General features: G+C 42.2%; 1 protein-coding gene across 1 annotated transcript in view; it reads right to left on the bottom strand.

Annotated features, from left to right (window-relative positions):
* Positions 1-14261: 14261 nt before the first annotated feature.
* Positions 14262-15364, bottom strand: part of DSG3 (desmoglein 3) — a 30361-nt gene continuing 29258 nt past the window's right edge. Inside the window, exon 16 of the mRNA XM_075532868.1 lies at positions 14262-14885. Coding sequence (XP_075388983.1) covers positions 14262-14885 — 624 coding nt within the window. The remainder of the gene's footprint in view (positions 14886-15364) is intronic.

Consider the following 15364-nt stretch of genomic DNA (forward strand, 5'->3'; position numbering starts at 1 on the left):
TGAGAAAGATAAGCTTGCGGCTCCTGTGAAGATTTACATCCACATAAACCCAAGGGGGCAGGTGCACTCTGTCCTCGGAGGCCCCATGAATAGGACCCAATTTGATGGCAGTGAGGAAGCCTGGACACTGAGAGTCCTCTCCATTCGCTCGCTCTCTTGTATAGTTCACTTCCCGGAGTTGCATGGTGGTTATGAGCTGCGGTCTGTCTGGGGGCAAGACGGGGCTTTTTTACTCCTGCAAACAGTTACCGTCTCAGACACTACCAGGGGCAGTTCTACCCTGTTCTAGAGGGTCCCGATGAGTCAGTACTGACTCCATGGCAGTGAGTAGATCCAGTTAGTTGCCCCTCCCTCTATTCTTCCAAGCCCCATTCTAAATACTCTCCTAACTACGAAACAGCAATCGCACTGTGGCTCACAGCTATTTCAGCAGTGCCTGTTACTCTGCCCATTGTGTTTTGTCAGGATTGTTAGTTCTTTGAGAGCAGAAGCCACATCATCTTCATGATAGGCCCAGCCGTTGGTGTCTAGCACATATTAGATGATCAGTAAATATTTATGGAACCTACTGAAACCTCCTGAAAGGAGCTAAGAAGTGAAACATGAGTATAATGTCCACATTAGGGGATGATATTTGGAATGTCTACTATGGATGCCTGACTAATAGGCCTGGCCAGAAAATGTTTGTGATGCATGCGTGTGTGTGGTTGTGTGCATGTGTGCTGGAGCATGTACTTGTATTTTGACCAGCATTACTGGAGCCAGGAGAAGGACAAAGACAACAGATGGTGTGTGGGAGTCAGTCTTATAGAAAGCCCTCGCATATACATGCTGTGCATGGGGCTGGGTGTGGCAAGAGGGAGATCAGCAGGGCCCCGTTGGTGATGTTAGGAGGCTGCGCGAGAACAGAGAGCTCATTATATTGGGTGTGGGGAGCAGGGAGAGGGTTGTCCTTCTCCTTGACCCTAAAGAAGGAGCTGTGTGTGGTTCTATTCCATGGAAGTCAAGTCAGGAGTGTTATCATAGGCATTAGGATTGAGTCTTGAGATTCTCCTGGTTAGGCCAGTTAGGTGCACCAATAGCTGCCTCAGTCTTAGGTGATGAGGGAGGAGCCTTGGCAGGTTTGGGGGAGGGCAGTGGCTCCCTCTAATAACAGCGAGGACAAGCTTCATTGCCTTTAGGCGATCAAATCTACAGAGTCATAAAGCCTAGCAGCACAGAGTACACAGCCCATCCTGAAAGAACTGTCGGCTCCAAGAGTGCCAACCACAGGCGCAACACCCTGTAGGGCGAGAGAGTGAATCAGTGTCTAACTGAGCTGTTACCTACTGAGTCCTCATTGTGAGTCAATCTATGAGGAGGCCGGACCCCCAGGCTCAACAACTCATTCTTTCAGCTTGCTGGATGACAGCTAAAAACTGTTCATGATTTCCCCCTTAGTGTATATACTACTATATTCACGAGTATGGATGCCAACTTGAGAGTTAGATCCAAGCAAAACCCTTTTTCTGCAATACAGGATTGCTATAAATCATAGAAGCATGTATGAAATAAAAATATCGAAATGTGAAGAAGTCATTCTTCACATGACTTCCATATAGGTTCATATGCATCTGAGGGGGTGTCTTCTTTCTTCGACCCCTGCCCTGAAGAATTCCAATCTACCCTGCACCAGAACAGCAGCTTTTGCATCAAGGGACACACAAAGTGTGTGTTTCAAATGTTCTTTGAGCTTTGGGAAGAAAAGAAGTAAGGCAGGGGCAAGATTCAGGCTGTAGGGTGGATAGAGTAAGGTTTTCCAACGAAATTCTCATAGGACAGTCTGGCTACATTTGAAGAATGAGCAGGTGCATCACCCTGATTGAGGAGGGAAAAAATCATCAGTAGTTTTCCTGTTCCCTCTCTCTTTCTCTCAATGAAAGTTTCAATTTTTTTAAGATGCCTGCCTAATAAACCCATGTGATTGTCCCTTGTCCTTCACAAATAAATGATCAAGACTGCTCCTTCGTAACCCCACCACATAGTCACCAGAGCTTCTGAGTTGAATTCTTTGCTTTGAATTTCCTGGGCCCAGCAGAGTCCCTCAGCGGCCACTCTTTTGCTTGGATTATTTTGGAAGGCACTATAACAGACTAAGACAAGTATATACTTGAGATCATTGGGCTGCAGCCATCCACTGATCTCACAGCTATTTAAACACATTTTATTTGGAATGAACTCTTGCATGTATGATCCGCAATGCTGGTATTTGCAGCACATATATATGTAGAAATATCCTCTGTCAAGCACAGGTATTTATGGATATAGTTCCCTTTCCCTTCCCTTTCCATACCTGTTCAGCATCTATCTTGCTACATACATACTTACAAATTATTACTGCTGTTATTGTAGGGTTGTGTATGTAATAGTGTTGACCTTTGTTGTCTTTAACTTTTGTGCTCATCCTATTACCTTCCTTTGTCATTGGTCATGCTGTGCTGACTTCCCCCCTAGGATATAATGCCCTTTCCATTCCCATTAATACCTGTCTACTGACAAGTGAGTCATTTACTCTCCCTTCCCCTTCCATCCCAGGTAACCATCAACAAATAACTCTTTCTGTGTGTAAAACATTGGTTGACTTTTTATGATAGTGGTCTTGTCTTAGGCTAGGTTCTCTATAGAAGCAAAGCTGGTGGTGTTTGTATATGTATGTGTATGGAGACATTTATATGAAACAATGGCTCACACAGTGACAGAAGAGGGCAAGCCCAAGTCTGAGCCGGGTACAAGTCTATGTGTCCGCTGTTAGGGTGGAGGCTTCTGATGAACCTAATATTGGCAGGAAGACCACACACTGGTGTCTACAGAGGTGACCAAATTCAAGATCAGCCTGTCAAGGCTGGCTGATGTTGACTCCCATGATCACTTTGGTGGACCATCCACTTAAGTTCAGACAACTGGAAGTTGATGCAGGATCCAGACCCAGCAAAAAGCAAGCTTTTTCATAATAACTACTTATATTGGAAGCAGATCAATTCTCTGCACACACATCCTTTCAAGGATTGCATTCGGGCTTTGATTTGAGTAAAGATGCTACGTCCCACATTAATTTTCTACAACCGATCGGCTGCTCAAAACAGATCCCATTGTGGAAGCGATTGCACTGTGTTAAATCACACCACGGCATTACTAAATCTGAACCAGAAAACCACTGAGAATCCTGGCCCAGTCACGATGCACAAAACCAAACTGCCTCTTATAATATTTGACCTTTTATGATTGACTAATTTCACTCAGCATCATGTCCATCAAGCTCATCCATGTTATGAGGTATTTCTTAAATTCCTTGTTATTTGTTAAGGTTGTATAATAGTCCCTTCAGTTTACGTACCAGAATATGTTTATCTATTCATCTGTTCATAGACACGGGTTATTTCTGTCTTTGAGCTTTTGGGAATTCTGATGAAATGAGCTTGTCATGGCATATATCTATTTATGCCATGCCTATTTATGTCAGATAGTGGGATTGCTGGATCCTGTGGTATTTCTGTTTCCGACTTAAAAAATTTATTTTAAAGAGTGGTTGTACTATTTTATATCAGCAACGGATTCAGGTTCTAGCCTCTTCACAACCTTACCAGCAATTGCTGTTTTCTGTTTTGTTGAACTTTGCTATTAATGCTGGAGTGAGATGATATCTCATTGTTGCTTTGATGTTCATCTCTCCAATGTGTCTAATAATGAAGGACGTTTCTTCAGATGTTTGCTGGCTACCTGGATTTTGTAGCTTTTGTAACTTCTTTGGCGAACTGTCTGTTATGTCCTCTGCTCATTTTTAAATTGAGTTCTTTGTCTGTATGTTATTAGGTGTTGGCATTTTCTACACATTTTAGAGATTAGTCCCTTGTCTGAGGTGTCATTGCCAGAAACATTTTTTCCAGGCTGTGTCTTGCTTTTTCTTTTTGTAAATTTTTTGTTTTTTGCTTTATCATCTACAGGAGTACCTAAAATTTAGAAGGTGCCAGTCATCGAGTTTATTTTCTTTCGATATATTTTAGTTATATTTAGGCTATTTATTATGTCCCCTAAGTTTACTCTTATTTTTTCACTGATGATCTTTTAGTTTTAGGATTTACATTTTGGTACCTAATCCATCTTGAGCTCATTTTTGTACGTGGTGTGAGGTATGAATCCCGCTCTTTTTATGGAAAATGGATATTCAGTTTTTCCAGCACCACTTATTAAAGACACGATCTCTTTTCCTTTTAGTGGGTTTGCACTCTTTGCCAAGGATCAGTTATCTATAGGTGGGAGGATTTACTTCTGGGTCTGAATTATATTTCTTTGGTACCTGTATCTGTCATTGTGCCAGCGTCAGGGTGTTTTGACTTTGTAGCTATGTTTGTAGTAGGTTTTGAGATTGGGAAGTGTGAGGCTTCCCACTGATTTTCTTCACTAATAGAATGTTTTAGTATGTTTTACATATCCAGGGTCTCTTTTCTTTCCATATAAAGTTGGTGATTATTATTGTTATTTTTCTTTTAGAGCCTCTTTAAAGAATGATAATGGAATCTGTATTGGGATTGCATTGTATAAGTAGAGCTCTTGGATATCTTCACAATGTAAGATCTTCCTATCCTTGAGCATGAGATGGTTGTCATTGATGTAGGTCTTTTTTTGGCTTTTTGTAGTAGTGTTTTGTAGTAGTGTGTTTTGTAGAATTCTTTGTGTAGATTTTTGCATATCTAGCTAGATTTATTTCAATTTTTTGGTTGGTTATTGTAAATGATATTCTTTTCCTTATTCTCTTTTAAGAATTCTCTCTGTTGCTGTGAAGGAATTTGACTGATTTTGTATGTTGCACCCTGCTATTTTGCTGACCACATAGGACAAAGTAGAATATTTGAGACTGTAAATCTTTATGGAAACAGTCTCATCTTTCTCTCATGGAGTAGCTGGTTTGACCTGCTAACCTTGAGGTTAACAGCCCAATGCCTAAACCACAACCATTCCCTTAATAGCCCAAATCTTGTCATCTAGCCATCCAGCAAAGAAGATCAACCCTTGCAGAGGTGGCCAACCATGACCATGATCATACTATCTGCAGCTTTGTAAATATCAACCAATCCAAAACACTCCCAATGTACCCAGTGTACTTGAGGTTTCAACCTCAATAACCTCTGAAATTCTGTGGCTTCTTGGAACATGTTTCCCAAATCTCCTTGACTCTGTGTTTTCCAATTTTGCAAAAACACTTTGTTGATATAATATGCTCATTGTTTCCTACTTCGAAACAGAGTTATACTCCTTTGCACTTTCTATTCCTTTTACCTGGAAGACTGATTTCCAGTTGACAAGACTTACTTTCTCACTCTTGAAATTTTTCCCCAAATGCTTCCTTATCAATTTTCCCTACCCACTCATTTAAAAACTGTAATTACCTCACCCACTTCCTGTTACTATTCCCTGCATTACTTCTTGACATTTTTTTCTTAGAATCTAAATGACTCTGTGCTTACTCATTTATTATCTAGTGTCGTTCGTTCACTAGACTGCAAACTTGATGGGAGCTGGGATTTTTTTTTCCTGCTGACTGTGCAGTACCTAAAACTGCCCGATTCTCTGTTAGCATTCCACACCTGTTAGTTGGATGGATACATGAATGGATAAGTACATTCCAAATAATTTTGGAGAGTAGTTTTATATCTCTATTGTGAAAACTTTAAGACTAAGAGGACATTTGATTTCTGGAAGCTTTGGAGGAAAAACTACCAAGCTGAGGTTAAAGGTGAAGTGCAGAGACCACGCTGCCTCTGAACCAAATTAACCTCGCCATTTTATCAAGGATGTGCCGCCGTACTACGCCTCCTTGAACAGGGAGGGGTTGAAGGGGTTTAGGGGCAAACAGGGAACTTCTCTGCATTCTTTTCTTCTAAGGCTTCTTGTCTTGCAGGAGGAACCAAGCAAGAAAGCTAGCCATATAGACCATCCCCTTTTTCTCTCTCCCCTGTATCCCCTGTAATGGAAGGGAAAGCCTTAGTCGCTGAAGTATGACCCTTGGGGATTTGGTTTATTTACCCAACTACATTTTCTGCCATTCCCCGCCCCCACCACCTAGAACAAATGTATGGCTTGGATCTCATCGTAGGATTTGTTTATGGGACTCCATGGAAAGATAAGGGAAATAGCAATGAGCAAGAAAGACAGGAGGGGAGCATTGGGCTGCTAGTAGCAGCCAGGACTGGAATCCGTCATCAGCATGACAGGGCTTGCAGGGCTGAACAGGCAGGCTCAGGAGTGTTTACTGAGAGTGTCAGGAGAAACTGCAGTGCTGACCAAATGTGACTAATGAGCCCAGAGAGATACAGAGGAAAAAAACGATCAAAAAATGCTCTCAGATAGAAAATATCACTGGTTTCTCAGCAGTTGTTTCATTCATTGAACATAGATAAGTGATATTGTTACTCATATTGAAACATAAAATAAAAGCAATGCTATTGAGAGTAAACCTGGAAGTAAAATCTAGGGTTTAAAGATGCTTTCAAAATGATTTAGAATGCTGGCTATGTGTACTTTAGTAGAGAGATGCAGAATCTCCACAACAACAACAACAAAACCATCAAGGAGGCACGGCGACGCAATCACCTCCTTTAATGCACTTTTCCACGTTAGTCTTTGGTTGGCTGTGTTTGTTTCAGTACTATGCCACGCCACCTAATAAGTTTTTTTGTGGTAATAAAACTCTTGACAGTTGAGAATGATTTCTTTGTCCAATGATTAGAGGCCACCCAAGGTTATGAGACAATATTGCTCCCCTGTTGGCTTCTCTCTCTCTGCCCGGAAACGGAACAGCATTCCAGCCCCAGCTGCATTCTGCTATCACCGCCCGGAAGGACTGTGCTGGTAACCACAGGGCTGTTGGTTGGAAGCCAGCGGCTTCTCTGCAGGAGAAAGCTGACCGCCTTGGGAAGGTGAGGGCCAGTTCTACTCTGGCCTCAGCGTCAAATGGACTCTGAGTTTGTTTAAGACCATTCCTGCCAAAGGTCAAGGAAAGGGTTACACACAGAAAGCATTATTCTTTGGCAATTTACCAGGACTGAGAGGGGAGGGGAGGGAGGGGAGGGGAGAGTAAATCAGGAACTAAACGGTACTCATGTATTAGATAAATAATTAGAAAAACAGACTCCATGGACAGATTTGGTGGGTCACAGGGAGGTGACAACAGTGAGCACAAGGAAAAGGAATTGTCCTAAAATTGATTGTGGCGATGATTACACAACTCTTCAATATTATTGCATTATTGAAATGTAGGATAGGTGAGTTATATGTCAATAAAACCATTTTTAAAAAGATTCAGTGAAACTCTTTTTTTTTTTTTTTTTGTATTTCCTGCAGTGAAGGCTTACAGAATCTCTGAGCTTTTCCCTGGGCGGGTGGGAGCTTGTGGATGGGGCTGCAGTGCCCTCTAGAAGAAATATTGGGGACCACTGCTTTAGAGGAGACTTGTAGGAGCCCTGATAATACCATTAGTCTTGAATTCCCAAATGAGGTATTATTAATGGAAAATTAGTAATTTACCAAATGGGACTCACGAGCCTGAGGAGACGCACAGTCTTGTGGATTGGGACGTGCCCTGGTGGTACAAAGGTTAAGTATTAGGCTGTCAACTAGAAGGCTGTTCCTTGGTACCACCAGTGGGTTTGCACGAGATAAGACCTCCAGCAAAGAGATTTCAATTTAGGAAATCCTATAGGGCGGGAAATTACTTCTGTGTAGTAACTTTGCATCTCTCACAAAAGTAATTGGCAACACCATAATATGCTAAATAATAATGTAGTCAAATCAGTCACCTCTATGCATCCTAGGGATTTGGAGGGTTCAAGCAATTTTCAGATAATATAGAACACTAACATGTATCTAGTAGCTGAGCTTCAAGGAAAATGGTTATTAAGCTGCTTTGCTTAAATTGGTCAGACTCCACCCCTCTCTTTGGGGGACATAATGTTGTTAGTTTCATCACCTCTTCTGTTTCTCAAAGTCGAGGTTTCTCTTAGAAATATCTTCAAACATTAATCAAACAATTTAAGACTTTGATACAAAGAATTCGGCCAGGATTCCCAACAATCGGAGAACATCCATGATTTTAAAAAAACCATGAATATTAAAAAAGTTCATGATCATCACAATATGCCCTGGAATCTGGCTTCTTGACTTAATTTGCTAGTCACTTATCTGCTGCTCATCACAACCTCCCCCTTACCTTTTTTTTCTCAGGTTGACCTTTGTTAACTTTTATTGAAACAATATTTGAATGATATCATACCTTTGACAAGCGTTACACCCATTTCATGCAGAATCAGCTAGGCTAAAGGTAAGTCAGTCAACAAAGACTGCTTGTGACTAATTCTCCTGTGGGTAGGAAAGAGGAAGAAAGCATATCATTGTATGTCTTTCTTAACGTTAGGATTAGAGCATTCGTCTGAAGTCACCAGCACATTTGATGACAAATCAACACCTTCAGCAGAGCAGAATTACAGGGAAGGCTTAGAATAGAATAAAGTAAAATCCACAGGAAGCTCATGGGACAAGTGACTCGAGTTCATTAAAGTGGTGTGGTGAGTTTCATCTGACTCTGCAGGACAATCCTGCTTTATCTCTGAATTTTAAATCATTGGGATCTCAAATCCACCGCTTATGGTTCATTGTTCTTCATATTCAGAATTTTACTTGAAAAGATGAATAAACAATCTCCAAACAGACAACAGGTTCAGAGGAAGATTCTGACAACTAAATTTTCAGGAATAAAGAGATGATGAGGCTTTTATGGATTTTTAAAATTTACTTGTACTTTTTAGAGACTAGATGCACTACATCCATTGTTCAGAATGAGAGACCCAAGGCACATGCTCTATTCATCTCATGGGAGATTCTATGGGGACATGTACCAAATATGGGACTGGAGGGGTATTGGAAAGTGTCCTATACATATTCCACTTCCTGATTTAAGGTGAAATGATACGTGAGATTTCACTTTTGTTAATAAGCATTAGAGGCACAGGCTCATAGGAGGTGCCACAAAGTGCTTTCTGTCGTTTATACCTTTCTGTTAGATCATTAATCAACAATTAGATACTTATCAACTAGTTATGGCTCAGATTTTCTGAGAAAGGAGGAGGCTATGGATATGAAAACACTGGCCATATTGTCTGCGAGAACGAAAGAAAAACAAGGCAAAGTCAACTTTCACTTTCTACTGAGGCCGTTTTGCAAATAAGACCCTTTTCCACTTGATGGGTAACGGGACCTCATACGTCACATAGGGACTCAGTCTAAAAGCCTGGCCAGTCTTCCTGCACTGAATCACTATTCTACCGGCATTTCATACCCTAACACTGCATCATATTAACCCAGGGTGGTGGTGGTGGATCAGCATCGCTGGTGGCACAGAGGGTAAACCCCTTGGCTGCTAGCTGTAAGGCTGGTGGTTAGAATCCCCGCCGAGGTGGGGCAGGGGTGGGGCTTGACGGGGGAGGTGGGGCAGTCTATTTTGTGTAGGTCTGCAGCTTTGTAAGCTCTATGGGGCCGTTCTACTCTGTCTTATAGGGTGACTGTGAGCCAGAATCAGGTTGGCTTTGAGACCGGTTGATTGGTAGCTTCATTAATTTTATGTTAATGGTCAAGTCATTCCCCCTCCCCCCCAGTGTCTGGCTATCCTAATCTACTTGGTAGACATAATAAGAAGTTTTAGGGAATAAAACCTCCCACTCTGACCAGCAGAGTACAAATGTGCTGGATCCTATTCACAGTATCCTGGCACACTGAAGTGATGCGCAGAGTGATACAAATCTTCCATTGGGGAGCCTAGATTACTGTTCCATGGAAAAGCTCCTGAAAAAGAGCCACCTGGTAATTTTGATCAATGTAGGTTTACAAAACGCAGTTGATATAAGTTGTTTTATCTATATTTCCCTGAGTGTTCATGGGAATTTGCAATATAGAGTAGACTTGCTAAGACAGGCTTGTGGCCAAGGCAAACGATAAGGGGAATGATGTTTTAGGGCAGCAGTTTGGAGCCACAGCAAGACCACCAAGTGAATTCCTAGCTGTCACTGATCAACATGTTAATTCTTAGCCTTAGTTTGACCACTTATAGAAAGAAGACTCTGGATCAGTTCAAACAACTATTTTAGAGTCTTCAGTGTCAGTATTTAATTATTTTTTAGTTGATTTCATTTGAAGGTTTAAAATATAATAAAAATAATTTCAAAAGCAATCTTTATGAACATATACTATCTATATGTATGTATATTTTACAGAACCAAGGGATGTAGAAGTTATTATTATCTCAATAATAATCCAGAGAGGTACCTACAGATTAGGTCATTTTCCCCAAGACAGCTAGTAAGTGGTGAAATTGGCATCTGAACTCATACAGCTTGCTTCTAAAGTGTGAACTCTTAGCAATGAATTTAAAATACACACCTGGGAAAACAAATCAAACAGCCAACTTTTCAAGGTTAATTTTGATCGTGGAAAAGTGCAGGGTTTTTTTTGAAACTTAATTAATCAGTAAATGAGCTTTCATTAGATCCTCAAAGAGTACTTTTGGTGTTCTGCAGCGTTGGTAGGATTTCATTGCTCAGGGTTGCAAGACTCATCTACCCCATGATTCAAAAACATCTCTTGACTTGCCTTTTTACTGACGAGACCTCCTTTTCTAGCCAGAGTTGGCTCAGGTAGCACTAGCATGCGCAGGCTTGTTCCACAGGCCCGCTGAGAGAGAGAGAGAGAGAGAGAGAGAGAGAGAGAGAGAGAGAGAGAGAGAGAGAGAGAGAGAGAGAGAGAGAGAGAGAAAGAGAAAGAGAGAGAGAGAGAGAGCCTTTGTTCTATAGGACCTGGCAGAGCCTTTGTTCCACACACTTGGAGGGCTTCACCTTGGCAGAATGTACTTTGCTGTTGGATTGCTCTTTTTGTGGCTTTTTGAAAGGATATTCACGGAATAGCATGGATCAGGACAAAGTAAAAGTCTTAAGAACGTGTAAAGAGAGAGTAGCAATTTTGGAACTTATCTTTGATATCAGATTCCAACTCATAGTTACCCTGTCACATCTTTCTCCCAGAGAGTGACTCCTGGATTTTAACTCCAGACCTTCTGGTGAGAAGCAAAGTCCTTTGTGCCACCAGGGCTCCCAGAACCCAAGGGGGAGTCGCTAAATTTGTGAGGAAACGCCATTATCTTCTAATTTCATTTTTCCATGAAATTTGTGAAGCCTCTTCATATATAAATCAGTTGGATGTAAGCGAAAAAAAGTAACTGAAGTTGATCTCATGTTTTGTGTTTACATACTCATTCTTGGATTAGGAATAATCCTTGTAAGAGTGGACAACCATATCATTATGCCATTTAATAGCTACCAGACTACCCGGCTCTTTACTGCACTATAATTTAGTTCTTTGTAGTTCATTTTGTTACAGAAGAAGAGAAATAATTCCACTGCTTTCTGAGGAACTAACATACATATTCTTGCATTAGGTATGTTTGCCTTCTTGTGTTAGCATCATTTGATTATCTGCGTTCTCACATAAAATTCACTTTTTGTTAACAACGATGAAATAATTACATAGAAAATATCGGCCATGTTCTGAGATATAAAACTGAAAGTACCATGGTCCTTGTACTTCATAGGAATGGAAGTTTAAATTGAGATGACTTTGTTGTAGGTGCTGCTGCTGCTGTTGTTGTTATTGTGTGTATGTGTGTGTGTGTTCCCACCAATAGAAACACCCTCATCTGCTGCATGTGCAGTTTTAAAATCAATGAAAAGATGTGAGGGGTTTTTCCCTTGTACTAAAGTAAGGCTAAATAGGAACTCTAGGCACCCGGTCAGCCTTTCCTACACATCTCTAAAGACACAGTTGGGAAGAGATCCTATGTGTAACCTGGGATCTGCCTGTATCCAGTTAACAGCAGTTTAGCAGCACTACTGGCCATGTGTCCACCTGAAGAGATCCTGAATCCCAGACAAAATCCCAGAACTTCCTTCCCATTGGTGAGGATCCAGAAACTGTACCCCCTATGGGGCAAAAAATACCAAATTACTGATAGAGAGTATATGGCAGTCACTGTCTAATCTGTTTCTCGGGAACTACGAATTTTAAAGTAGTTTAGCTTCTGCTCTATGGTTAAAGAAGCACACATACGTTTGTCACCAAACACTTTTATTATGACCATGTTACATTTAAAAATATCAATATATTGCCCAAACTTATATGATGTCAAATAAAAACTTGTCACACAGCAAGTAAAAAAGTTGAACACGATTTTTCTGATGAACATTTTTTTAATCCTAGTGAAGAAAAAAGGACACATTTTTGCTTTGGATTTCATTTTGCATGGCAAATCAATTTTAGGTTCTTCTGGACGAGATTGGTGTTTTTTATTAAAACATATTTGCTTTCAATTTTTCCCTTCCAGGTGTACCACCTTTCCTCACTCGGCAGGCACACTGGCAAGGCAGCAACATCTCTTTCTCATAAGCTGGATCTTGAGCGGCAATGTGAAAATACTTGGAAGGTTCTGGATTTCCTGTCCAATTTGAATAAGGGTTGCCGTTGTTGTTATGGTGAACTTAACCCCGTGCAGAAACAGATGCAACAAATCAAGGGCCTCTGCTCTCGACCCCAGACCAAGCTTCTACTGGGAAGCAAGGGGCGCCAGCTGTGCTCGTAGTGTGAGCTCAGTTGGCTCATCCATTAAAATCTGGTTCCTTTCACCGCGAGTTGGGCTGTCTTCCTGCAACAACCTTCCTGGTCTGTGGAAGAACTGGGCTCTTCTTGCACTTGGATCCCTTTAGGGGAGTCTTGTGGCCACTAGGACGGAGCCCTTCTGAGTTGATTTTTTTAACGTTTTTTTTCTCATCCAGAAAAAACACAAATGTAGTTTTAAAGTACGGGAAAAAGTGAAAAGGGAAAAAATGGAAATTCCATGTTTTGGACTCAGTGAGAGATCGTGGCACTGGGCCATGACCTCAGCTAAGACAACACTGTGAGCAGACAGGTGCTGCTCGCCGGAGTCGAAGGTGAATGACTAGCTGGAGCAACCACCAGGAAGAACCTGCAGCCCCGCATCGCTGCCCCGGCAGCGTGTGTGAATTTTCGCCAGCTCCGGCTGCCATGCTCAGGAGTGAAATCTCATCTCGGTAATTGCTCATGTTGGAAGAGGTGACGAAGAGGTCAACAACCAGAGGTTAGTGATAAGCTCCTTTCCATATCCATTTTTGACCAGAAAATCATTTCAGCAAATATTTTCCTGGGGGATGCTTCTTACAATGCATATTCACAACTCCTATCATGTGTTGTTCTAACCAGAGCCCCCTTTTGCTTAGGTCCGGGGGGCTGGCGGGAGTCAGGCTTGGCATTTCCACAAAGTCTGTAGACACTGGCATACAGCATCTTCGGGCGTCATAGGTCATTTATCTCTTCTCACCGACAGTTTTCTTTTTAAAAGGAGCTATTTTTAAAGGCTATTAACATTTATGTGACTTGTTTCAGAGAAATATGTAAAAAAGAATTCAATATTTTCTTTGGGATAGATCCATTTAAGGTGATTACAAAAAACCCCATAAAATAATATTCATACTATGTTCAAATTTCCCTAATGTTCTACAACAGTTTGATTAAATTGTCTTCCTGTAAAGCTTTGCGGGATACGGAGATAGCAGGTTTAATGCATACGCCCATAGCACTTAATTTGGACAAACGACCGTATGGTCTCCCAGCACCGAGGCGATGGAAAGAGCCCAACTGCAGGGACTTCCCTTCTCGCCAGCAGCTCCCAGTCCTTTAGCAAACGCTTTATGGTGCTGACATCATCTGAATGATGTCAGCAAAGATGGCAGGTCAGAAGCAGGTGCTGGATTCCAGGAGTTTCACCCACTCGCCCGCAGGATGCTATTTTAAAGTGATCCACCTGTCCTTCAGCACAACACAAACAGAAGTTGGATACATTTTAGGAAAATTTCCCACCTAAAGATGATCCTACTATTAAAACAAAAACAAAACAATAAAACCCCCTTAAGGTTACTACTCTCAGAATTAACTGATCGCATATCCAGTTTTGGAGTATGATCTAGAAATTTCAAGTTATAAATACGATCGGGTTTATGGAAATAGCCAATCAGTGCCGAATTAGAAGGGCACAGTGAACCTCGGTTTGCTACCGTGCATCATTTGCTCCAAAGATCCAGACATTTTCGGCATGTTATTCCAGTTCATTTTGGTCATATCAAACGAGAGCAAGGATCTTCGATACAGATCATGTTCCTCGACCCTCGTAACTCTGTCGGAACCTGAAGGTTGCCGGGCACACTGGCCACGGGGCAGATCACTCTCTCCGTCACGATGACATTTTGTGTGAGAACTGAATCAGAGACCACAGTGGAAGGCTGCAGGAAGGGACCCGCAGTGGAGTAAGTCTCCGTTATCATATAGTTCCCATGTTGCAAAGGGTCCGGGATGGAAATGGCTGGTTGGAAAACAGACCCAGAAGCAGACAAAGCAGACGCTCCTTGACCACGTTTCACAGTCGGGTCCCCGACATGGACATGTCCGGACCACTGGCCTTCTACAGAATGGGCACAGGCGTCAATCTCCAAACCACTTTCTTTGATGGACAGCTGCGATTGTGTGGTTTCCTCATCAATACCTAGACTTATCTCTGCAAGCTTTTTAAACTTGGGGCCCAGTGAGTCGAGGAAGCTGTCATCCAGGTCGTCGACAATGAAACTGCAGCACCCCACCGAGTCCACGGGAGAGCCGGGAGTCTCCATGCCCTCGCTGTCGTAGATCAGCAAGCAGTCATTCGCTTCCTGGTCATCGTCCACTTCTGCACAGGCAAATGCTTTCTAAGGACGCAGAAAACACAGAGAAAGTCGTTTAAAAGATTGCACTGAAGTGCACACTACGGCTCATAGAACTCAAGATATTCCCACAGCTCTCAAAGCAGGTACCCCAAAGCAGTAAACGTCTCTATTCTAGGCGTTCTTATTTCAGAGACGATCTGGGGCATGGGTGAGAGCATGGTGGGTCCAGACAGAGAAAGGCTGGCAGTCCCCGGCTGGCGAGGCTGCCGTGGGGCATTCTCCTCTGCCCTATAAGCTCCCTAGGAGATGGATTCAACTCGATAGCAAAAAGATGTGTCTTTCAAAAGGTATCCATATGGATAGGGGTACTCACGGGAAGGTCAGTAGTTTGAAACCACCAGCTCCTCTGCAGGATGAGACTTTCTACTCCCCTAACAACCTACAGCCTCGGGCACCCCACAGGGGCAGTTCTGCCTGTCCTGGACTTGCTGTGACTCCGACTGGACTTGATGAGAGCGAGT

The sequence above is a fragment of the Tenrec ecaudatus genome, chromosome 15 (genome assembly GCF_050624435.1).
Source record: "Tenrec ecaudatus isolate mTenEca1 chromosome 15, mTenEca1.hap1, whole genome shotgun sequence".
Taxonomy (NCBI): Eukaryota; Metazoa; Chordata; class Mammalia; order Afrosoricida; family Tenrecidae; genus Tenrec; species Tenrec ecaudatus.